The sequence below is a fragment of the Micrasema longulum genome, unplaced genomic scaffold (genome assembly GCF_059751315.1).
Source record: "Micrasema longulum isolate JH-2025_06_02 unplaced genomic scaffold, ASM5975131v1 h1tg001436l, whole genome shotgun sequence".
NCBI lineage: Eukaryota > Metazoa > Arthropoda > Insecta > Trichoptera > Brachycentridae > Micrasema > Micrasema longulum.
The window spans coordinates 95,849-121,860 of NW_028278622.1; the positions used below are offsets into that span (position 1 = coordinate 95,849).

Sequence of the window (26,012 nt, forward strand, 5' to 3'; positions counted from 1 at the left end):
TTTTTGTAAGAAAATTATTAGTTTAAGAAGAAATCTCCACCGAAGGAGTTACTGAGATATTTGCGAAAAACGTAGAAAAAAGAATTGTGAGATTTCTAATAATGCTTCACCAACTCAATAGAAAATGCTAATTTTGTGGTGTCAAGTAGTATAATTGAAATCTGTTTTCGCAAGATTTAGAGACGGTTTGGAATTACGCTATTATTTAGGTACAGAGGTATTTATGTATAGTTTATTTTGGCATCAAAAACTAATTTTCCGTTTTTGGTGGAGATTTCTTAGTTTGCTTCCAATACCTTCATATCGTCTTATGTTATCTTAATAGTTTTGCTTTTTAAACAATCATAGAACGACGCATTTGCTGTAAAAGTCCAGTAGTCGGGAGTCAGCTAATGCTACAAAGGCATTTATCACCGACTCTTTGGAATAATTTTGTATTTTTAATAACATGGCTTTAAAATAAAAAGTATTTGAATTTATAATCCCTATATAAAGTATTTCAGGGTCAGATAGCAAAACTGTTAAGAAATATTCCCCAAGGAAAAGTTTAAAAAACAAATTAGTGATTTAAAAAAAATATATATATATTTTAGAAACAATCCTTAATGTCTCTGACTTACATCCCTACCAAAATCAACCAACGATATTGTTGTGATAGATTTCGGGGAGTCAATCCACTAGTCAGGACTTACTGAAGAGAATAAGTGACGTCATGCGCGGAGTAATTGAAAAATTACAAAACTTTACAAAGTGATTTTTTTACTTAGTTTAATTGTCTATTAACAAATAAAAAATGAAAAAAAAAACACCGAACTTCCTTATTGATTACACATGCTTTAACTCTTTGAAGCACAGTGGTATAAATGTACCAAATATTAATTTTATTTTTTTGATACTTACACCGTGGTAAATATTAATTAAAACTTTAATTAAACAATACAAACAATACATTACATTACATTAGTCCCATCTCTGTTGCAATAAATTTCTTTTCATGTTCCCTACCGTGTCACCAGAAGTCTCAATCTGCTATCTATCAAATCTTCTAAGGGCAATTTTTGTTTTTATGCCATACTGTCCAGAATGTGTAGATTAGGTAATTTGTCTCAGCTTGGAATTCTTTGGGATAGATTTTCCGGCTTTTTGAAGACTTATATGTTGATCGTGTTTTAAAATATATTGAAACCCATTATTTTACTACCCTTGTTTATCTTTGCTACATAGTTTTTTGTTCAGTTTTTTGTACATATGTTTCTTCTTGTAACTATTGCAATTGGTATAGGCCATATGAGATTTTTTTTTTAAAAAAAAACTTCATTTTTGCAACTGTTATTTACTTCCTTACTGGTATGGTGGTAGTCAAATTTATACCACCTGGAAAAGCGTTTTCCATTTAGTTATTTTTGCACTCAGTTATCAAAGAAATATTAGTAATTTATTTCAATTTTGCACATGTTGTAAATTGTAGATTAGCGGGCTTACTACCGAATGGCAATTTCTTCCAACCAATCAATAACATGAAAGTTTTATTCATATAATTCGAGTGACAAAACATATTTCATAAAAAAAAAGAAGCTAAAGATATCAAAAAAAGGAATAACCGTATTTGCATATAAATTAATACAATTACTCAAAGGGAAAAAGGCACAATGAAAAAAAGGAAAGGAGGAGAGATTGAGGAAGAGAAAAGAGATGTTTATTGAGACGAGATTGAAAAAGAGATCCTGTAGTTACATCTTTGATAGTGGATAGGGGATGATTCCACAGTTGAGCCACATGGACACTTTATGAGTAAGAGAAGAAAGAGGAATTGCGGATGGGTTTGAGATTAATTTTTTTATTCAAATAAAAAGCTGTGCCTCAAAGAGTCAATATTATGTTTCAATTTTGACGCATTTTCTTGGTACCATTTATCAGCTGGTTTAAGAATAATTGAGCAGGTACTTATGTATGTAAATTTGTGAGTTTTCACTAAAATCGACCGCGTGAAATAATGTCTGAAACCTTGAGAAAGAAACAAAAGACATGTTCTATTGTCGTGCCGCTCTTTCATACCACAAACTTGACATTGAACTTATATACTATATTTAATATATGCATAAAGTAATACCTACTTTAAGTTCTACCTTGTGGGTCATCTTCTAGGTGCTTAACGTCTACCTTAATGTGTAAATTATGCTACTTAATTAACTACAATATATCAACATAAAACAACAGAGATGAAGAACATTTTAGAGAAGGTAATACAGAAGTCTAGGCATCTACAGGGCCTGTCATTGGCTGGTTTAAGTGGCCACTTTACTCACTGTGTAACATTCACCATTCTGCCCATATTTAAATATCTTTCTTCCTTCGATTCTTTCATCTGTTGATATTTGTGAAGTTAAAGAGCTGAAACCTTTATTTATGCGGGTGATATTCATTTGATTGAATTATTTCACCTACTTACTAGGCAACGCCCAAAAATCTTATTTTTTCAATTTTTATTCTTCTTCATGTACCAGGTGGATTTATCAACAATATGTCGAAGTCTTTTACAAAAATTAGGATAAACTCAAAATATTCTTTAACTGCAGTATAAATTATCTTAATTTAATTTAATGATAATTTAATACGAGTATCAACAATACTTTACTCAAACCACTGTTGAAATATTAAAACAGAGGTGTAAACAGTTCTAAAAAAGGAATGTGGAATTCAAAGCATTCACAGGCCTTATGTCCTGTCATAGGTGTCGTAATTATCCTGATTAGAGATACCGTAAACCGGCGTGACTTTGCTCCAAAACTTTACCTTATGAGAAAGAAGAAGTATATATAAATTGAAAAATATTTTTAGGCGTTGCCTAGTATGTAGGTGAAATAATTCGCTCATATGAATCACAACCGCAACAATAAAGGAGTCAGATTTTCAACTTCACAAACGTCAACGGATGGAAGAATCGAAGGAATATGGATCTTTAAATATAGGCAGAATGGTGAATGTTACACAGTGTGTAAAGTGGTCACTTAAACCAGCCAACGACAGGTTGTAAGCCCTGTGGATGCCTAGACTTCTATATTCATTTCTATAAAAAATAATTCATCTTTGTTCTATTTTATTAAAAAATAATGGGATATATATTTTTTCCTTGCTACCCTGAGGTTGTTAGTTGTCTGGTAATGTATAGTAGCATTTTTGAAATGAAATTCTTACATTAGCTTAATTTTTACAGAAAATGTTTTGACACAAAGTATAGGTACATTGCGACAAAGCATTATTTATAAGATATTTGCTTGATTTTATGATTCGGCGCAAAGTATCTCTACCATATAAGGTACTTTGGTAGAATTTTTTTTTTTTTTAGCTTGTATTTTTTTGGTTTTTATTCAATAAATGCAAAATACGTACATTTTTCTTCAGTTTGAACGTGTGTCTTATTATATTATTTGATTTATTGAATAGGGTTTTTAAATATTTACAATCATCGCTTATTATGTCACCCCCAGTTACAGTAAATTAATAAGAGTGATTAATAATTATGCAGGCCATGCTTATCAAATGATTCGTGATGAGGATAACTTAAATGAGATTTATTTTTCACAACTCGAATTTTCCAATCTAAACCGCTGGAAGGTGCGCTGTTATTGCTTTTTAAATGTCAAACTTTACTCGGCGCTCAAAGTCAAATTAAAATAAACTAATTTCTATTTTTTATTTTAAATGGGCTTCTGTGATCAAAACGATTGAAAATAAGGACAGTTACTGATTTGATCAAAAAGTGCTTGTTGTCACTTCTAGTACATAGATATGCGTACCGAGGGGGGTAGAGATGCCCTTGATAGGTATCGATGTACTTGCTTCAAAACTTAACGATGCAGGGTCGATTGTGTATTTTTGCAATCGCTTCGAAGAATGTATCATCTTTATATATATAATTCTACATGTGATGTCACCAAACTTTTCCTAAACGGCTTTACGATTTACGTGCGGTTCTCAGAGAAAAATAGATCTTTGCGCAGTGCGTGTTCGTAGATATTAAAATCTTCAACCTAATGTGTAAAAAAGAAATAAGAAGCATAAATGTTTTATTCATTGATCGACCAGGGTTGCGTTCATAGAGAATGCTTTTGCAAAAAAATTGAAAAATGTTGTTTTTTTGTCTATAAAAAAAGTTTATTTTTGAGTGTTTACAGACAGCATTTGTTTTTTGTGGATCTTAATCAGATCCTTTCCTTAAATTTCTTATAACCCATTTATTTATTTTTACTGGATTTTTGGTAATACTAAAATAATAATCAGTTTAAAACATTTAAAAATCGTTTTTCTACATAAGTACACTCCTCTGTTGGTTAGAAGACCGAAGTTTGACATTTGCAAAAAGAATGCCATATTTGAAAAAATATTTATATTATGTTTTGGAATTCAACCATAAACAAGTACCTAGGTACCTACTTAAATTCAATATTTGAATATTAACCATTTTTAGTTTTGGAAATTAATCACAAACAAGTACCTAGGTACCTACTTATCAATAATCAGTATTTTTACAAGCTAATAGCAGGCAAGCCAACGTTCGGGCAGAACAACGTCTGTCGGGTCCGCTAGTCAATTGTATGGTTGAAAATACATTTGGCCTCGTGGTGTATTGGTCAGCGCATTTGCCTACCATGCAAGAGGTCTAGGGATTGATTTCTGACATAATCGACATTAAATATTTATTAAAAAATGTATTTTTAGAGTGGAATATTTCATGGTCCCTGGTTTGGCGCCTGAAGCGTAAGATTAGTAATCTTACCTTCATGTGACAAAAATTAACAAGTTACGCTGCGATTGGTGTACTAATGCAGTGCCCTGTGCACTATTAGGTGCGGAAACAGAATTGTGATTATAATCGCTCCCCTGGTTGATAAATAAATTTCAAAATGTATATTTATAGCACTGACTTCGTGGTTATTCATTATAATAAAATAAATATAAAAAAACATTGTTTTTAACCACTTCTTTTTATTGATTTCTACCGACTAGTTTTAAAGCAACACAAGCTTATTTATCAAGATTTAATAAATAAATGAATATTATACTTTTTTATTTCAACAGTGATTACTAAATATTACATCGAAATATATAATGCTAATCAGTCAAGTCTGTTGGTCTTGTTTTTCTAGTAAAGATGGGAAGAGTAATGTGAGGTGGTACGATCTTAAAAATAGACAGGAATGGAGTAAAGGCGGCCTCCGTGGTGTAGTGGTCAAGACGCTTGACTCACGCTCGGAAGGTTCCGGGTTCGATTCCCGGTGAGAACACAACAATTAAAATGTGATTTTCCTCAAGCCTGGTGATTCTGTAATATAATGTAATTCACCACTGTAATTGGGCCTCCTGGCCTGTTGTGGTGCCAAAAAAAATGAAATGAAAAAAAAAAAGAAATTAAGGAAATATTGCTTATTTGTTATTGTTAAGTGCGAAAAAATTAAGTAATACCCATATAAGAACCTGCTGACGAGTTGTTTGCTTACAGTTCAGCAAAACTTTGATTGAAAGACTATTGTGTAAATATATTTTTTTTAAAACCTTAAATGTTTGTTACTTTTTTTCATAAAAAGTTTTTGTTCTTAACTATTTAAAATATTCAATTGACAGATAAATTTGTCGAGGTACTGATGAAAATCTATGAAATTAATAAATAACAACCACTTACAGTGGTGGAATTTCCACATTACCCATGCCGTAAGCATTTTTCCAAGGTCGGAAGAGGCACAAACATGCTATGCCGATTGCGTGTCTTTAACATGAAGGCGCGATTGGCCATTGCTACATAATGAACATAGCAGTTGTTCCATTTGGCTCGCAAACCATCGAGACTTTCTAAGCTTTTAAGTGAATTTTAAGCTTTCTGACCTAAAAAACAGATATCACACGCCATTTCCTCGCGGGGGTAAGCAGAGAGGATAGAACCCCACTTTAGCCTGTCTTTGCATACAGACCTCGCTTCCTCTACATAGATACATAGTCTCATGATGCACGGCGATTATTCCGACTTTAGAAATCCATGTTCGTTGAATTTGGTAACGCCATTTGGTCCTCGTTTTCTGCATTCATCAACACTGGCATCGTTAATCCTTTTAACCGTTCTTTCGCTGTCCATTCGCTCTGCATGTCCAAACTAACGCAGCACTCCTTACTTGATTTGATCAATAACGCTTTTCTTAGCCTTACATAATGCACGAATCTCGACATTTTTACACTTATCACGCTTAGTTTTACCTTACATTTGCCAGAGATCGTATTTTAATAGCATTTGGATTTCATATTTTGTTGTATCCACCCATTGTCTCGATGAATATACATATGTCATATACGAGTATATTTGGCATTTGTGCGGATGTTGGGCCACCAGGAACTTGCCGATGTAAAGATGCCTAAGACAGTAGCTAGACAGTATAAATGTTTTTCCACACAGTAAATGCTAAACAATAAATAATATAAGAGAGTAGCTTGTTACTTGACCCAATGTCTGCACCGATAAATATGTGAGCTGTGCTCATAATATATTATTGTTTTTTTCTCTTATTACATAATTATTTATGTATATGTGTGGATTTAAGTAAGAATATGTATTGTTTTATTTATATATTTTTGACACCATAAATTTATATATTAAATCACGTAAATGAATGGCTCGACACGGGTAATGCTCAGTGAAGTATTTATTTTTAAAAAAAAAGTATTTTGTATAAAGTGAAATAAAAATAAATAAAATTCATCCTTCTTTCAGGCTTGCTTTTCCAATTCCCTACTACGCTCCGATGCACGAGAGTCGACACCAAGACTCCATTGTGAACTGTTGGTTTTGCCTTCTTAAGGTTAAGAAAATAAGGATTCGCACCTACAGAGGAACCACTCTCTTAAGTTTTTAAGTCATGAGATACGTATTTCTTCTTCACTGCGTTTTCCTTCAAATTTTCCTTGTGATATGATTCAGATTATTAATTACTTCTCTCCCCGCCTAAAGTGCTCGAAGTACTCTAGCTTTGTTTCCTTAATTATGTTTATGGTCGGCTTCGTAGATTAGTAGTCAGCGCGTTTGCATACCATGCAAAAGGTCTCGGGATCGGCTCTCGACATGATTGACATGAAATATTGATTGAAAAACGTGTTTTTATACTACAATATTTAAAGTCCCTGGGCCCGTATTACAAAAAAAGAGAACATTTATCTTCAATTTGATATATGATGTAAAATTAAATTTCTGTATGAAAAATACAATATGCGTACATTTTTTAAGTCAACATGTTCAATTACAGGTTACCAACATAGATACTTAAAATTTTCACACTAATATTTTGTTTGCAGTTGGTTGCTGCACATCGATAGGGAAGATGTTGTCAATCTTTTTATAGTTCAAGATTAGCAATTAGCAAAAGTTGACAGATCTGCTTTTCTTCCATACTTTTACTTTTATTTGCTGTTTAGATATCTTGATATTTTTATGTTTTTTTGATAAATTTAATATAGTACTCACTCCTATTTGGCATATTATTTATAACTTCTATTTCTTACTTAAGTAAAGAGTAAGTTTCTAGAAACCACATCTTAATTTATTTATTTATTTATTTATACTTTTACATTGTTTGTATTATTTTTTTATACAGAATAATGTGTGGTGTTCCGTGCCGAGGGAAACCTTTTACAAAATATGAAACATGCCTAAGATTAACTATTTAACAAAATGAACATAATAATAACAATAAAAAAATGTAATTAATCCAATTAACCGAATTATAATTAACATAAAAAACAATAAAAAACTAAAATATTCATAAAAAACATAACCAATTTATATGGACCAATAGAGAAAATTTCATAAACAGTGCACACATTTTACCTATTTGGCTTGATCCACTCATCGATCCGTGCGCAACCCACCTCCACTATCCATTTCTTAATAGCAATTTAATTTTGTGAGAACTTACTAATTATCCTTATGGATAATGGAAGTAGATTCTACCAATCCACTTTAACCGAGTTATCATTTCAATTATGTTTTTATATATATAAAAGTGTATATTATTTTTCTCTATTTTCTATTGATTTCAATGATAAAATCATTTTGTTTTTTTCAATTTTATTTCATGTTGTACTATTATTTTGTTGATTTCAATGATGCTATTATTTTGTATATTTGAATATGTATGAAAATAAATTCGTAAAATTTATATATTTTTATTTATATCTATTTTTTTTACATTTTCTTTTTTGGAATTTTATTATTTATACCTTGTTTTTTAGCATTGTTATTATATCGCATCACATGTTATTAAAATTTAATCTAATTAATTTCACTATGTGTTTTTTATTGTTAGCCTAAAAAGCCTTAATAAGTCAATCAACATTTAAACGAGTGTAATTTTGAATTAATAAATAAATCTAAAACTTTTTTAAATTTAGTATTTTCCCCATAAACATAATTTCAAGTGTTTTTTTTATTATTTAAATATGTGAAAGCCTAATCTCTAAATAAAATGCTTCATTGTGTATTGCAAAAGCCTCTCCACAATCAACTAATTTGTTATTATTTCACACGCGGGAGGACAAGCGACAAAGACATCGAATGTACGTAATTATCACTGTATATTTCAGAAATAATCAACATTTCAAAGTATACCGAAGTTTCCGTTCAACACAGAAAAAGAAAGGCAAATATTTATACAAAGTGAGTTAGAACATGAACAGTGAGACGAGAAAAGCGGGGCGAATCGTTCAATTATGTATCCGAGGAAAACGTCTGAGTCTGAGGGAAATTGCATTACGTAAAACAAAGTCTTCCTAGTGTTGATAATATTTTTGTTTACAGCTATGGACTTGTTTGTTACGAGAGTATTTGCTGCTTATTAACGATTCCGAATAAATGCCTGTTTCATTTTTTTATCGTATTATCAATTTATTTTTGTTCAGTTGAGGTTGAGTTGTTGATTGTTATATTATATTGTCAACTGTACTCTGTTTCTCTAAAGGATAAAATAAGCACTTACAGCATGATGAAAGAAATACTTATAATTATAAATGTGCTTAAAAAGCATGGTATCACAAATACATTTTTCTGTTTTATTAATTAAGGATACTTACTGTTTATAAATAAAAGATAGATATTTAGAACTAACTTCGTCTACATAAAATCAATAACGTATTTCCACGTAACATACATACATAATTACGTTTTAACGTAAATACAAGTTCAACAAAATACATACATATTAAAACGCAAAAAAATATGGAATCCAGAATTCAGGTCAAATGGTTACCTGTATTTTTTTGCACCACCACAGGCCTTGAAGGTGATTTTACAGCACAGCACACCAAGGCTTGAGAAATATCCCATTTGATTATGTGTTCTCACCGGGAATCGAGCCAAGAACCTTCCGTGTCTGAGTGAAGTGTTTTAACCACTTTACCACGGAGGCCTCGTTTTAAGGAATACGGATCCAATCAATAAATTTAAATTATGATTTGTTTCAGAAAAGTGTAAGAAACCATTGCCCTTTTCTGTAAGTAATCCATTTTCGTAATTTCTTTCGTATCATATGAGAGGGAACGAGGGTAAAATACTTTATTGCGTTGAAATGAGATGGATATATGACGAATAAACGCACTTTCAAAACGATTGTGACCGAATAAGCTTGTATAACCCTAGACGAGTGCTTCGACACCATAGCTGCTCCCAGAGAAAAATCGTAACACAGTAAGTCAAGTGGAAATAAATTCTTTGTTGTATAATGGTTGACGTGTAAACTTACTATTCTTTAGGTTCTGAGTTAGATTACTGGCAGGGTGAACGTGAAACATTAATTTAATTTCTGCAACACAGGTAACCCCGTTGATCGTGACCCCGGCGAGTGCGGATTTGTTATAACGCGACATTTTAGCAATGTAGTACTTTAAGAAAAAAAAATCAAAGTAATTGAAATGATAGAAAATAGTAGAAAATTTGCAGTTGTTGGTAAAGGTTTCAAATTGTCATAGTCTAGAGTGCGATCAATTGTGAAATAAAAAGACAAAATTAAAAAATTTCGGGATCATTTAAAATCTCAAAATTAAGAAGGTTTTAAAGCGTGTAAAGGTTGATCTGATCTATTAAAAAAATTATCAAACTTGCGTTGTCATAAAATGATTGGCAAATCAGCTGAAAAATATCCAAAAATCCTCCGTTGATCGCGAAACATCAAATATCGCGAAGAATGTATTATCAGCAATCAACGAGGGTTACCTGTATTTCATTGTTTATGGACTGGCGGCGCCTGAAGCGTAAGACTGATCACCTTACCTTTAAATTAGAGATGTTTAAACTATGCTGCATTTTACTAACCCAGTGTCCTATGCACCATTGGGTGCGGGAAGGGGGATAGTGATATATTTGTGGTCGTAGAACAACGACGGATGGAGATAAATGCAACATTGACTTTCTTTTATATTTGACATTAAAAAGGTCATATATAGGCTTTATATTTCAGGTTTCAAAAATTAAATACATATTACTGACCAAGTTTCAAATGAAATACTTTTGCACGCGTTGTGACATAGTGTGTCAAAAAAAAATTAAAGCGCTTTCACGTTAAGTGAAAAAAAATTACACGCGTCATTGATCTACGATCGTGACGACATATTTGAAATTAAGAAAAAAAATATGAATATTACCTGTAATTAAAAACGAACCCAACTTTTTGTAAAACCAACACGAAAATAACCGTTAAAATTTAATTGTCTTATCAGAAACAGATGCCTCATAAGTTTGAATGTCCTTTCAATATTTTAACAAAAGTTTGGTTCAAAAGTTATAAAGAGCCTGTAAATTGAAACGACAAAGTGTTACAGTAAACTTATTTTACACTGGTATAAAGTATTACGAAAGACAATTTCTCTTCTAGAGACGAGAAGAGTTAATGAGAAATTTAAATAAGATCATCTTAGTTAAAGTAAAGAGAGAAGCGGTTTAAGGACTCATAAAAGGAAAGGAAAATGAGATAAATGAAAAAGAAAAAATAAAACAAGCCAACTTTTACAAGTTAATTAGTTTCTTACAAGCTCTGTATTTATCTACCAGTAGCACTCATGTACAATGTACATAGACACATACAAAACAAAATGTTACTGGGCCAGTAATTTTTCGTTCCTGTCCATGGCATACGAATTACAAGAATTATAAAAAAAATGTAAACATGAAGTAAAAAACGAAAGTAATATAAGACAATATCAAATATAAAGAAATTTAAAAACACGAAGAAACTAAAAATAAAATCCAGGTTTTGGTCCTGTGGCTAGTGTCTCGGACTCAGGGATCAAATTCAAGAATTCAAAAATACATTATAATTACGCGCCGAGCAAATCAGAGGAGAGTTCTGTGCATTGTTGGTGCGAACTGTAGGTACATGGAAAAGAAATAGATTCGTGTGACGGGTGCGGTAGCCAGGTACATTGAGGGCTGACTCAGAAACTAGAACAGGACTATCAAGACGTCCATTAAGAATGTCATGTAAAATCCCCATATCTAATACCAAACGACGGTCTTCACGACTTTAAAGTGTATAAAAATCGCATTTAAAGACAAAGAAAAACCAAATATGAGAAGAAAAATAATACAACTTGTACCGCTCTACGTATTCTTAAGTTTACGCATTTACAGTTCTAAGATAGCACTCAAAATTTTATGTCAAAGAAATGAACCAGTAAGAAACTTTAAATGGCTCCTCTGCACGCTTAATTAATAGTGACGTGTACTCCTTTACCCAAATGCCACAGAATTTAACCTAGAATAAAAGAAAAAACCTTTGTTTTCTTTTACTTTCCTTGGTTCCTATTTCACTCTCCTTTCATACTTATTATCTGATTCCACATTTCTCATCCTTTAATATTTATGACAAAATGTACTTTTTAAAAGTAAATATGTGCAAGCCTTATCTCCCAATTAAAAACAGCTGTATTTTTTTATTAATTAGGGTTTTTTCTTATGTACCTAGATATTTTTGTTGTTTAGTACACATTTTTGACCAACTCTTCTTTTGACCAGTCTGTTTTTTGGTTGGCTGGAAAATATCTCTTTAACCAATGAGTCCATTATTTTTTGTACTTAAAGTTTAAAAATTTAAAAAAATATATATGCATATATATATTAGAAATACCACAAAATTTGTGTGATTTAAAGCTTATTTTCCTTTTTAAAAACAAACATGTATACTAACTTTCTTGTTTAATCTACATCTTCAAATCGTAGAAACTAATTTTACTTAAAAACTTTGCCTTTTAATGAATAACATCGTAGTTTTTGTCTAAATTTCAAGGGGCGTAATCTGCCGGTCGAAAAGTTGTAATATTTTGTTTTGTAAAATTTTCAAGTATCTTCTTTTATCAGAAATAGATACTTTAGAAAGCGATTATTTTTACATGTCGAGATTTTACAGCGTTTTAAAAAAATCATATTCGTATGATTTCCTTTCTTTTTATAAGACCACAGCTTTGAAAAAACTCTTCTATTCAATATTCTAATGATGGAATTTAAAAATACAAACTTTACATCGGATTATTTCACTTAATTATTAACCGATTAAAAATTTAATTTTACAGTCAGTTTCGCGATATTATTTTTATATTGTAAGCATTTGTTTTCTGATAATACTCCATAAATTAAAAATTATTTCTGACTATACCCAGGCATAGCAATTTTACCCTTAAAACCGTAAATGTATGTTAGTATTTAAATTTTGGTAAGTTGTTAGTACGAATGAAACACTATGACATTATTATGTTAACACGTATTCTGTACATGTCATTGAATTTTATTTTATAATGAAAATATAATTGAAATAAGTTATTTGAACTGTTAGTATAATAGTGTGTTCCGAATATTTCTTTTAAAACGGAATATTAAAATCAAGGTTTTTTTTTTATAAATTAGAAAAGTGCCATGAAACACGCTAGGAAAAAATATTTCCACTACAAATTATAACATATGTATCTATGCTACGCGTTCTACTTGAAACCCATACAAATGTAATACCCGTATATTTTCAACTATGAATTTGAAAAGTCGCCATTTTCTGTTGCAAATCTGTAGTAAAACGTTGTGCTTTTGCCAAGGAAATAGTGTAGAGAATTTCGCCATCAGAATAGTAAACAAATAATGTATCGTGTTCACAAAATGCTCTGGAGTAATAAGTTTTCGGGAAGGTTATCGAAATATTTTATTTTATTGATTTATTTTTGGAACAATCACAGATTACCAGTAACATTTGCACTGATTAAAAACATTATTAGGCCAATTTTCTTCAATTAATATCCTATTGTTTGCCGCAAGCGAGACAGAAGAATCATAAAAAAGAGAAAAAATGAAACATGAACAAAATAAAAGCAAAATGTGTAAACACAAAATATGGCCTAGGATTCTAGGCAATAGCAAAACCATCTTCTAGAAAATGCAAGCTTCTTCAGCAAGGCCACAACAATACGCAACAACCTATCAGATATGTATTTGGGAAAACACTATTACATTTTAAAAATATTTCTCATATTTTCAGTGAGAGAAATATCGAGGCCACACTGACAGAATGCATTAAGTCATTAAAATAATAAAAAAATATTTGAAATGTATCGGGGCTATACTGACAGAATTCATTAATTCAACAAATTCAACAACTATAATCAAAAATATTTTTATGTATAGGTGCAAGATGTTGATTAAAAATTTTATGCAATGCCTAGAATAAAAATGACTCTTTTGAAGCTTTATGAAAATTGAAATAAAAGAAAATTGTGGAAGAAATAATGCGTTGAGAGAATAAAAAAGCTTTAAATGCGCTTATCCTGGAACTTGTTTTAATGATTTAATGCATTCTGTCAGTAAAACCTAGATATTCTGCGGCCTCCGCGGTGTAGTGGTCAAGGCGCTTGACTTACACACGGAAGGTTCCGGGTTCGATTCCCGGTGAGGACACAAAAAATTCAATGTGATTTTTCTCAAGTCTGGGTGTTCTGTGATGTAATTCACAACTGTAATTGGGCCTCCTGGCCAGTAGTGCAAAAAAAAAGAAAATGAAAATAAATATTGTCCTTTATAGATCTTTCTCAAGGAGAAAGTAAAATATGGCGCACTAATCAGCGGACTAAAATTAAAAACAACGTCAGATGAGAATAGGTATACGCTCGAAATGCCTGATTTGTGATGATATTTTGGTTTAACAAATAACAGATTATTTTTTTATATTTTTTGTTTATTTATACAAATACATATGTATATATTACAAAACAATAATAACGTATCCCTAACTCTATGAGGCCAAGATTCCTGTGTTGAGTATACAATATAATGAAAAGTGGAAATGTGCACATTATTAAACAATAGCAAAAATGAAAATGAAAAATGATTACAAAAACACACATTTTAACACTTTGTATCCCGGAGCCGTGTAAACAAGTGATTTTATAACAACGCGTTGTGTCCCGGTTCCGTGTTTTCACGTGGTTTACCAGCTGTGTAAAAAAGTGCATTTTATTGAAATCTAGTGACTTTTATTAGTACTTTTTCGCCGTTGGTAAACTACGTGAAAACACGGGACCGGGACACAATGCGTGGTTATTATAATTACGTGTTTACACGGCTCCGGGATACAAAGCACAAAAAAAGGAGTGAAACCGTGTTGTATATGTGCGAACATTGCAATGTGGCTCTCCATAAAGCCAAATTTTGGCAAAACTATCATACAAAAATGACTTGTTAAATTGTTTCAAATAAATACGAGAAGTTTCAATTGATTTAACTTAGCATTTTCATGATTATGACACTTTTAAGAAACCTTTCGGAAAGCACGAAATTTCACAAAAATAGGCCGGGCACAGGGTAAATTCTTTGTCTATTCGGCTAGTGATCAAATTGTTAATAGACATCTAGACATCACGCTAAATAGTTTATAAATCCATGCAATGTCTTGTAGCAGTCTCCTGAAATGGTCTCTTCCCTTAGACAAAACCAAAACTTATACACTTTTCCTGAAAATGGCTTTCGTTTTGAAGAACTTAATGTTTCAATTTAATTTAATTCAGGATATTGAACACTTTTGGGGGCACAAAAGAGAAATTTCTCCGAGCAAAAGTCGTACGTGTTTTTGGTATTTAGTGGTTCAAATTATAGGAAAACCAACGAGCACTATGCTGGGATCTACTCTTGTAACCGCATGACCAGAAATGTGTCAATGACTCTTATTAAAAAAATGTCGAATGTCCTGTATCTTCATAAATTAAAACAACGTCTCAGATTGGATTCAATGTAGTCAGTGTAAAAGTTGGACTCGCATGTCATTCACTTCACACAGTGGACATGGTTCTTACTTCTGTTACGATTGTGATTCCTAATTCTCATTGCCCGGGCAAAGATAATAATATCAGGACTTATGAAAAAAAATTGAATAATAATAATCGAGAAAACACTCCCATTTTATTTAATTAGAATATTTCATTAATTATGTTAAAATAACATAATACATATTTTCGATAATATGCAAGTTTTGACTTTTTCATCGAATATTCTCTTAATCCACCCGCTTTGCCTGGGCCTCCCCTATAATTATTTGTACTTACATGACGATTCATTATTATTTGCCGCAGCTAATGAGGAAGTTAAATGGTTTTCTTACCTTTTCTGTTATTCGACTTTTAAACTAAGCCAGATTTAAAAAAAATGTGAATCGAATTATCAGCGCCAAGATTGACGCCTCAAGTTCCCTTCCCCATCTTCTCGATGAGTTCTGCTAATTGGTCGGTTTATTTACCGGAAATCTATCACAACTCTCTTATCATTGGTTGAATCGGAAGAACCATTGACGTTATGCTAAGTAGTTCGTTTTACAATTTAACAATTACAATTTAACAATTACAATTTTAATTAAACTTCGCTGTACAATTTAATGCTTTAATTTTTACTTCGCGTAATAATATACTTTTACATAAAATTATCAGTAGGGCTGAACTTTCTCGTTTTCGACAATTAAATACGAATCATAATGTTTTTTGAAAATTAAATATATTTTGATTACCATTAGGAATAATTTTATTCAATGAAATACATTAAAAAATAAATTATCTAGATTTATATTTTTCACATTGATGTGAACTATGAATAATCGAGCCATTTCCGGTTACTGGTTACTCATATTGTCATTTTTCACGCTGCTCGTCTGCATCAAACCAACGAAACTATTTTATATAATAATTTGCCAATTTTATACAATTTGTTGAAACAGATTTTCCGTTGGCTATTATCAACGACATGGCCTATCACAAATGGAAAGTATTTGCGCCTAATTTGCAAATTTTTACCCCACAGCACGAGTTCCCGCTGACAAAGTGTGTTTATACGACCTCGCGCAGTCGCCATTTCGTCTTCAAGTAAATTCGTGAAATGCGCCATTGAGTACGTTTTGGCCTTTGTCCAATTCTCCAAAAAGCATTTTCCGACAAGTCGATGCAACATTATCGTATGATATAAGAATTTAAGCTCCCTTCTGCGCTTCTCGTGTGCACGTTCATAGTTTTAATGAGAATTTACGAATATCCGTATAGGTAAATTTTGTTGGTGATTTTTTGTTAATAAGTCATGTCACGCCCCAGAAATAACAGTGGCACAACTCAGAATAGGAAAGCAGTTAGCTGTTACACACACACTCGCACTAAGTAAACTAGCATTTATTTGCAAAAAATAAAGCCACTATTTAGAGTTCTTCACTTGAACGTTCCACAGTCTAGTTTTCAGTGATTTCAAATATAACAATGGCATAATGATCATTGTGCAACTGTCATTTTTTGAACTGGACCAAAAATTACTATTTAATTTTTGCTAGTAAGGCCACATTCATGTTTTAAGGTTAATGCGCTGACAGTGTCGTCCGTGCTTTTCGATGCTTAACTACTCTTAAAAGACTGTGGCAAATAATCCCTTTGCGCGCGGTGATGTAAAATCGTGTTACCGCTAGTAACATAGTGGAAACATAGTGTTTATTAATTCTTTTTCCATAATTTATGCAAATAAACAAATAATTTAGCCCTGTAACAGCAAAATAAACATAAAGGGGATCAAACTGTCAGTAGGGTCGCAGTGAGTCACATCTTGCTAAGGGTGTGATTCTATAAAATGCTGCGAACGCCCAGTTGCATTCCACCGGTAACACTACTGACTAGTCCTACTCGTTAATGTCCACGTCGCAAACCCAGGGCATTGCGATTACACGCGTAACGGGGTGATCACAGCAGATAACGATAGGATGAAAGGCGAGTTTCTGGCGCCTCCAATCCAGAACTAACCAGCTAAGGTAAGGTAATCCCGGCAGAAAAATCCACCAGAGAAGGCAACGGGTAACCACTCTGGTCATCTTTTCCCAGGAACCACTATGGCAAGTACATCCAATAAGCAGGTGTTCTGGCTGTGGAATAATACCTAACAAGGCACCGCAAGAAGAAGATAGCAAAATTAATTGCAAATCACAAGTACGCCGCTCATGTTACGCGCGTACGTCCCCCATCACTGTCATCAACCGAATAAAGACTGAATCTGTTTTAGACAACACCCTCCGCAGAACAGCGTCTCTGTCTACCATGTTATGACTTCGTATCTTCGTGGTCTCTCTTGTATAAGGTATCTGTATAGATGTGTTGCAGAATTAGTGGACATTAATTCTTCGCGTAGAAAGGATAAATATTTTTTGGATTAACATTTATCATAGTTATACAAATTTTACCTTTCAAATCGGATGTGAAAATATCCATTTGAAGATTACAAAAAATACTATAATTCATCATATAAAAAAATAAGAGAGATATATCAAGTCTTGTGTCCTATGTCGACTAGTGTGCCATCACATCCACACAAGAGTTAAATAAAATTTACGTAATTTTTGTCATTAGACATTTTTCTGATTAGTTCCGAATAACGGAAAGTGATCCAAAAGTTTTTAGAACTGTGTGTTTGAGGTAAAATATCACACTTAATATTTTGGGTGAACGGGAAGGACTGAACTAACTTCGATCAGGGAGGATTGAACCACAGTTTATTCTTACCCCGTAGTAATATTAATCTAAAAAATACAATTCCATTATTTTCTATTTGTTTGTAATACTTAAGGTAAAGGTAAGTAAAGGTAACAAAAATGACTTGAATCCATAAAATAAAAATGCATTGAATATTGCACCGAATTGAATAAAGACAGTAAAATGTGTTAGAAAAGTAGCAAAAATATATATTATTCCATATCCGTCGTGACTGAACGAAGAAAGACTGGGTGGTGACAATATGGTTCTTGATAGCATTCATATTCTACCCACTACTTAGTTGAATCATATAACCGTACACTGGTAGAAGAGAGCCCGTGGGTATCTTGCAATATTTACTAAAATAATAAATTACTTATACACATTGAGAAATACATCGTTCAACATATACGTCGATAACTGTATGAAAGAACTGAAAGAACTGTAGGTATAACTGTTAATTGTCTTCTGTATGCTGATGATGCCGTGCTTCTTGCTAGCAGAAAAGGAGACCCGCAATTCTTGGTAACTAAAGTCTACGATGTATGCAAGAAAAGCGATTTGCTTATGAATGTTGATAAATCGAAACTGATGCTTTTTGAAAGGGATGAAAATATAACTAAATGTCAGATCAGTGTGAACGGAGATATTCTGAATCAGGTAGAAGAGTTTGTGTATCTGGGAAGTATGTATACTAGGGATGGGAAGACTAAGAAAGACATTGGAAGGAGGGTGAGTGCCGGGAACAGGGTAAACAGTGTACTGAAATCTACTTTGGTAAACAAATGTTTATCGCAGGAGGCAAAACTAGCAGTTCACAATGGAGTTCTAGTGCCAACTGTAATGTATGGGAGCGAAGTATAGAATTTGAAAAATAATTATGAAAGAAGGTTAAATGCTATCAAAATGCCATCCCTCAGGCGAATGTGTGGTAAAACGATGTATGATAGGTGCACAAATGTCGAGATCCGTGAACTGTGTAAGGCTGAGAAATGCATTATCGACAGAATAAAGAAAAGGGTGCTGCGTTGATTTGACAGCGAAAGAATGGCTAAAAGGATCTACGATGTGAATTTTGATGGCTGTAGAAAACGAGGAAGACCGAGAAAGACATGGCACGACCAAGTCCATCAAATAATTAAAGATAGACATGTCAAGAGTAGGAATGATCAGCGTGCGTGCATGAGAAGTATGAATGTGGAGGAAGCGAGGTCTGTCGGCAAAGACATAGTGATATGGCGTTCTATCCTCTTTGCCTACGGGGAAACGGTGTGATGGTTTGTTTGTGTATTAAGAAATTCGTTTTAATATTTTTACAACTGCAATAATCTTGGCTAATATAAGCAATTTACTCTGCTGATTAGTCTTGTTCCCTTTCCTCAGGACAAACATTTTTTTAAAACCTGGTTTAATCTCACCCGAGCTCCCCTACTTTTATTTATATTAATGCATTTGTATTGTGCTTTAGTCAACATATTTTAATCCCACATCAAGCAAAAGAAATTGCTTTATTTTTTGATGTGATATGTTTTTTCTTTTACACTTTTTGATTAAGTATGTATTTCTTATGTAAATTTTGTATCGGCTTATAAAATATACAAAATATTTAAAAATAGTAAAAATGTGCGTATGGAAAGTATATTCAGGAACATTTCTGCATACTAAACTCAAAAACATCAATTTTGGACTTGTGCCATTATTATCGCTCAAGTGCCATGTGTGTGATATCATAATTTTATTTAACAGATTTTCAATTGTAATTTTTCTATTAATTCCAGTACTCTTTTCAACTCAACACATGACTTTAGTGTCATAGAGTTAGGACATGTGTCCACATAATCTAAATGAAATAATGATGTAATTTGAAAGTAAATTAAAACATTTTTTTTTTACCTCGTATGGATTAAATTCCGTACAAAAATTAAAAGTTAAACACATTCTTATCTATGTAACTTCTCTGAAATAATGTTTTAAAAAACTGCACCTAGTCGACTTTTCTACGCTTTACAAAACCTTGTATATTTTTAATCATATTAATGACTTTTTTATTATTCGCAAGAACAGTTTTTATAGTTAGAAACAGTTACTCGTATGTAGATGTTCGATTTCTTGCAATTTTTTTAAGCAGTTTCTAAACATCAAACTATTGGAAAAATATAATAACAACAAACTGTAGTACAGCTTTGCAGAAGTTCGAGAAGTAGAACTTTCTGCCTGTGAGGGGTCAGTTCTCATAAATCTGTATATAATATTTACTTTTAACTCCCGCTAGACTTAATGATTTGATTATCTGGCCACAGAAAGCTTATTTGGCTTAAGAAACTTCACAGAAAATCTACACAAGTTTATTCCCAAACGCTTATTGCAATAATAATGTGTTATTAAATCTAAAAATTATATCCAAAACAAACATATTTTTGAATTAATAGTTTTCCACTTTCCATGTTGTTATTTATAAGTCATTTTTTATTTATCATTTCATTTACGCCACTGTTGATTTAAATAAGAAAGTTTTAGACAAATTATTCATGAATTTGGAATAACAAGTGCCCGGTGTCATTGCTTTTGTGACATCTAATTTATAAAATTAATTATTATCATACAAAATTAAAAGTTTTAAAAAAAAAGAATTTATAAGTAAAAAATACACGATACATATTAAGAGCAAAAAGGTTAGGTGATTGATCTAGAGAAGCGAAAATTGAATAATACTCGTTTATCAAACTTTCTTTTAGAATTTTAGACTGAGTCACAGGCATTGATCGGTTAGCTTGGATTTAAAAGGGCCAATTTCAGGGTCCGCATTCTAATGGGAAGTCAAAATATATCTTCAATTTTATCTACAAAGTAAAATAAAGTTTTCTCTCTGAAAAATATAAAATGTTTACAATTTTATTTTCTAAACAAATTCAATTACAGATTACCGACGAAGATTCTTTAAATTTTCATAGAAATTCACACAATTTCGTTTACAAATTTCGATGATAGTGTATACCGTCTCGATATGTATCGATGAGACTGCGTTCGTAATCGTGGCACAGATTTTTAACTTGACAATATTTTGAAGAGGGTCTACGTCAATAAATATAAATTAAACAATTTTATATTCGAATACATTTGTACTAACATTTTCTTATTAATATTAGCTTCCAACAATATTATAACGCCACAAAACGGCTGAAAAATTAATAAATTATTATGAAATTAAAATTTTGTTATCAGTGTACTACTACAGTTTCGAAAGAGCACTCCTCCAATCGACGGGTGATATACAACGAATAGTACATGCATAGTTTTCGGTTTCATTATCGAATCTATACAAAAACGAATAAATCAATCAGTGATGAAACCTGAAGTAGGGTGGTTATTTCACTTATCTAAGGGGTTAGCATATTTTTTTTAGCAAGTTAGTCAGGAGATATGCAAAAAAAATTGAAGGATGTTGTTTTTTTGTGTTTGGTTTTAACAGCGTTCGCTTTTTGTGGATCCCAATCAGATTCTTTCTTTATGTTTCTTATAATTTATTCCCATTTATTTAATTTTACTGGATTTTTAGTAAAATACAAAAATAAAATTAACTGACGTAAAACACATTTTTGAAAATCGCATTTATGAATAAAAGTGCATATCTGTTGGTGAGAAGAGCCGAGTAACTAGTAATAGTTCTACATTATCTCTGGTAATAGTTCTACATTATCTCTGAGCCGAGTTTGACATTTGCAAAAAGAATTCGACATTTGAAAATGATTTATTTAATGTTTTGGAATCCAACCATAAACAGCCCTTGAGGTGGTTTTCACAAAAATGGCGCTATATAAATTATCCAAAAATTATTATTATTTTATTATTAAACAAGTACCTAGGTACCTACTTAAATTCAATATTGGAATATTAATAATTTTTAGTTTTGAAATTCAATCATAAACAAGTACCTAGGTACCTACTTATCAATGAAAAGTCTTTTTACAAGCTAATAGCAGGCAAGCCAACGTTCGGACAGGACAACGTCTGTCTGATTGGTTTTAAAGCAACACAAGCTTTTTTATCAAGATTTAATAAAAACATATCAATGAAAAGTATTTTTCCAAGCCAACGGGTCCGCTAGTAGTAAATAATATATCAATCTCGAAGATGGCGAGAATGCGATAAAACAGGTCGTTCGTTATCCTATGTAGATTTAAGTATAGATCGTCTTTTTTTCGTTAATAATGTACAAAAATACAATAAAATTGTATTTTCGTATGTGCATATATGTGTATGTAAGTGTGATGTGTGTATATATATGTGTATATATGTATATATATATGTGTGTATAAATGCATGTATGTGTATATGTATGTATTATGTATGTGTGTATGTATATATATTTATATATTCAATTTTATTTTTACATTTAACGTAAACTGTACTTTTTTCTTCTTCTCTTTTGGGCTATAACTGTTTTTTTATTTCTTCAATATTATTTTTATTTATAAGAATTATATTCGAAAATTGGCCGCAACAAATCGGTTTCTTAGAACAGGCATTTGCCCATATAGGAACCGATTGCAACATTAGGCATACTAATATTTCTGGCTTGCTGACCCTTCATATACTGAGCCTACTTCTAGTACAAGCAGAATTTGCCAGAGAGTTTTTGTACCATTTTTGTAAAAATGTATGTATAAACCACGTATAAACTAATAAATAACAAAAAAAGATTTTTTTAACAATAATTATTATTAATAATTATTATTCACTAACAAATTTGACTGTTTTATTAAGTTGTATTTAATGTAACTTTATATTTGAATAACTTATTTACATTAAGTTTAAGGATGAGCCATATATTTTATTACTCGATGAGTAACAGTTTAAAACGAAAATATAACAAGTTCATATTTGTAGACGCACCTTACCAAATTTATATTCCAGATGAAAATATACCCTTGGGCTAAAACGGCAAATTACAAGAAACACGTGTAAAATTCTAAAGAAATTTTAAGGAGGAAAAACATGATTTAGACATGTGTTTTTCACTTGTTATGAAACAACCCGCAAAAGTTGAATACATTCTTAAATAGACATTATAATATATTATATTGCGCACATACTCCAGTGCCAGTTTTCGGTATTTATTGAAGACGAATCGAATTATTTAAAGATGAAATTGTGTTTTCGTTTCCAACTTTTAGTTTCTGAATGCCGCTGAAATAATGACGCAAATAAGTAAGGTCATTCAGTGATCATGGGATATATTGGATAATAAAACCATCATCACCATTATAATGTGTTAAATGTCAGGATGATGAAATAAAAATTACTGCATCGGGAGCTAAAACGAGAGATCAATCTATCATGACCATAATATCTTCTGATGTTTAGGGCACTGCATAGGGATCTACATCTAACATCTGGACTGCCATAGAATGTGCATGTGATCTTGGTATTATTATTAACTTGGTAACTATTCAAACTTAATATTTATTAAGTACTAATGATGTTTAAATTTTCTTTTTTATTATTACCTAGTTGAATACTAACCACTTTATTTTTATCATAAATTATTCTCAATTTTACTTTGTTATATTTATATAAAGAACATAAGATTTTATCATGTTAATTGTTTTTTTATTTCTTTTTATGTTTTATGTTTCCTAAATTGTTTAATTTTAATTATCCTATTATATTTAATATTATGTACTCCATAATTATTGTTCACTTTTGTGATTTTTCTGTAAAACATTATTTTGTAAAAGGTTCATTAAACCGTTGATATATTAATAAATAAATATCACTTACCAATTTTCGCTAAGCTGGCGAAGAAAATCCACAATCCGATGATGAATGGCGTCTCTACTCTTTGGAACTCCACCGTGAATACTTCGATTTTTCTCGGATGGCCATGGTGTCCTCGGACCACCTCACCGTGGCCGTTGGTGGTCACCTCCCCTTGGCTGCTCGTGGCCGCCTCCTGGCCATTCGCGGCCACCAAATCTCCGTGGCTAATGGAGGGCACCTTGTTGTCGGAAGAACTGGACATGGGCGGGGTTGTTTGCTCCAAGGTGTGGCCCCCCGAGGGCCCCATGGGACCGAACCCGAGGCCGGGGTAGGACTGCGCCCCATCGGGGACAGGGGGCGTGTTCTGTTCGAGCGACAGACCCTAGAATAAAATGAAATAATTAGGATAACGAGACAGGAATAAACATGAAACACATGTGTAGGAATAAACATTTATATCGTCATGGTAATATAACGAAGGGATTTGATTCAATGCATGATCTACCACACGATTTCACTAAGCATAACTTATAGATTAACAGCTCCAATAATTACGTAGGTAGCCACTCCAAGCATTAAGATCCGGCCTTTCTTAGTGATTTATTTAAATCTATAAAGACTTTCACCAAAAAAATCCAGATCTTGTCTCGAGTTTACAATAAGACACAATTGGGACATTGGTGCATGTAAGCCATAGTTTGCGCTGTGTTGATCGAGGAACAGCACATTATTATTTCGCAACAGCCGGATTGGAACATTGAATGCCACTTGTTTCAGTAACGATGGTACATCAATTAAGATATTCAGTAAATTAAACATAAATATGGAGTCAATGTTATTTCTACGTTTTTGTAGACTTGCGATTTTTAACATTGACTCCATTTCTCCGTAAGTGTAGTCTCCCCTCTCGAGGCCAATCATCCATGCTACTTTTCTTAGCAAACGATGTTGCACCGATTTGATATGATATATCCGGCCTACATAGACCAGATCACAGATGCATATTCTAAAAGAGGACGAACAAGTGAGCAATATAGTGTTTTAACCGTGAACATATTCGTAAAGTCACTAGATGACCTGCTAACAAAACCCAAGAGTTTTAGTGACTTGTTAATCGTAGTATCAATCTGTTCATTAAAGGTAAGTTTACAGTCATTATTTTACATTTTTAAATATTTAATTCCAGGCTTTGCACTACATATTAAAATAATCATTATTGAATGAATTTATAAACAAAAGAAAAAATATCCTGATCTTGCCAAACTAATATTAAATACAAATGGATCGGCGCGTTTATAATACGAATAAAAAAAAAACAGGAAATTATCACAAAAATAAAATTGTACACACAATTTAAAAAACAATAATACGATTTTAAGAAAAAAAAATATTTAAAAAAAAAATAAAACTCCGAAGTCTTGGTTTTTGAGTCGATAACTGATCATATCAAAAATCTTTTTTCTCACCTGATAAATATAATACGATTGATTCGATTATGATTTCATAAAAAAATATTTTTAAGTAATCTGACACTTCTGTAAAAAAATGATATTTTTATGTTGGAAAAATTGGCAATTCGTACTCAAACGAAAGACAACCTCAGCAATGCTACATTTACAAATATTTAGTACACAAAATAACTAGATCCTCAACACAAAGACAACTTAAATAAACACAAACTAATACACACTTTTAAATAGTGTATTTGTTGCACAAAAATCCATCATTAAAATAATACTCAGAGTCCCGACACAGACATCTACTGAAGAAATATTCCATAAATCACAACTTATGACACCAACACAATTGTTCGCTAAAACAATACTCACTTATAGATTCAAAAACTACTCTTACTCAAATGAAAAACATAACCGCCACAATACATCACATACAAATAATATAATCACTAGATCCTCAACACATAGACAACTTAAACAAATACAAAGTAATACCACTTTCGGACAAAGGGATTTTGAGTATTATTCTATAACCTATTTCCACTATTTATTAAAGCAATTAGTAATGAGAAAATGTTTAAAAAAGCTATAAAAAAAATGGATAGTGGAGCTAGGTAGAAGTAAAATGGATTGTCTCATTCGCCCATACCAATACTGAATTGACTGCTCCACAACTGTATAGCTTATGTTAGGTTTTTGTAATTTTCATTGTGTGTTTTGTATTATAAATAATATAGATGTACATAAATA

General features: G+C 31.8%; 1 protein-coding gene across 2 annotated transcripts in view; it reads right to left on the reverse strand.

Moving 5' to 3' along the window:
- The window catches only part of Nhe2 (Na[+]/H[+] hydrogen exchanger 2), a 144,229-nt gene that overhangs the window by 95,474 nt on the left and 22,743 nt on the right, over window positions 1-26,012 (reverse strand). For both annotated transcript variants that reach the window (XM_088235780.1, XM_088235779.1), the window contains exon 3: window positions 23,827-24,187. In XM_088235780.1, the coding sequence (XP_088091906.1) occupies window positions 23,827-24,187 (361 nt within the window). The remainder of the gene's footprint in view (window positions 1-23,826; window positions 24,188-26,012) is intronic.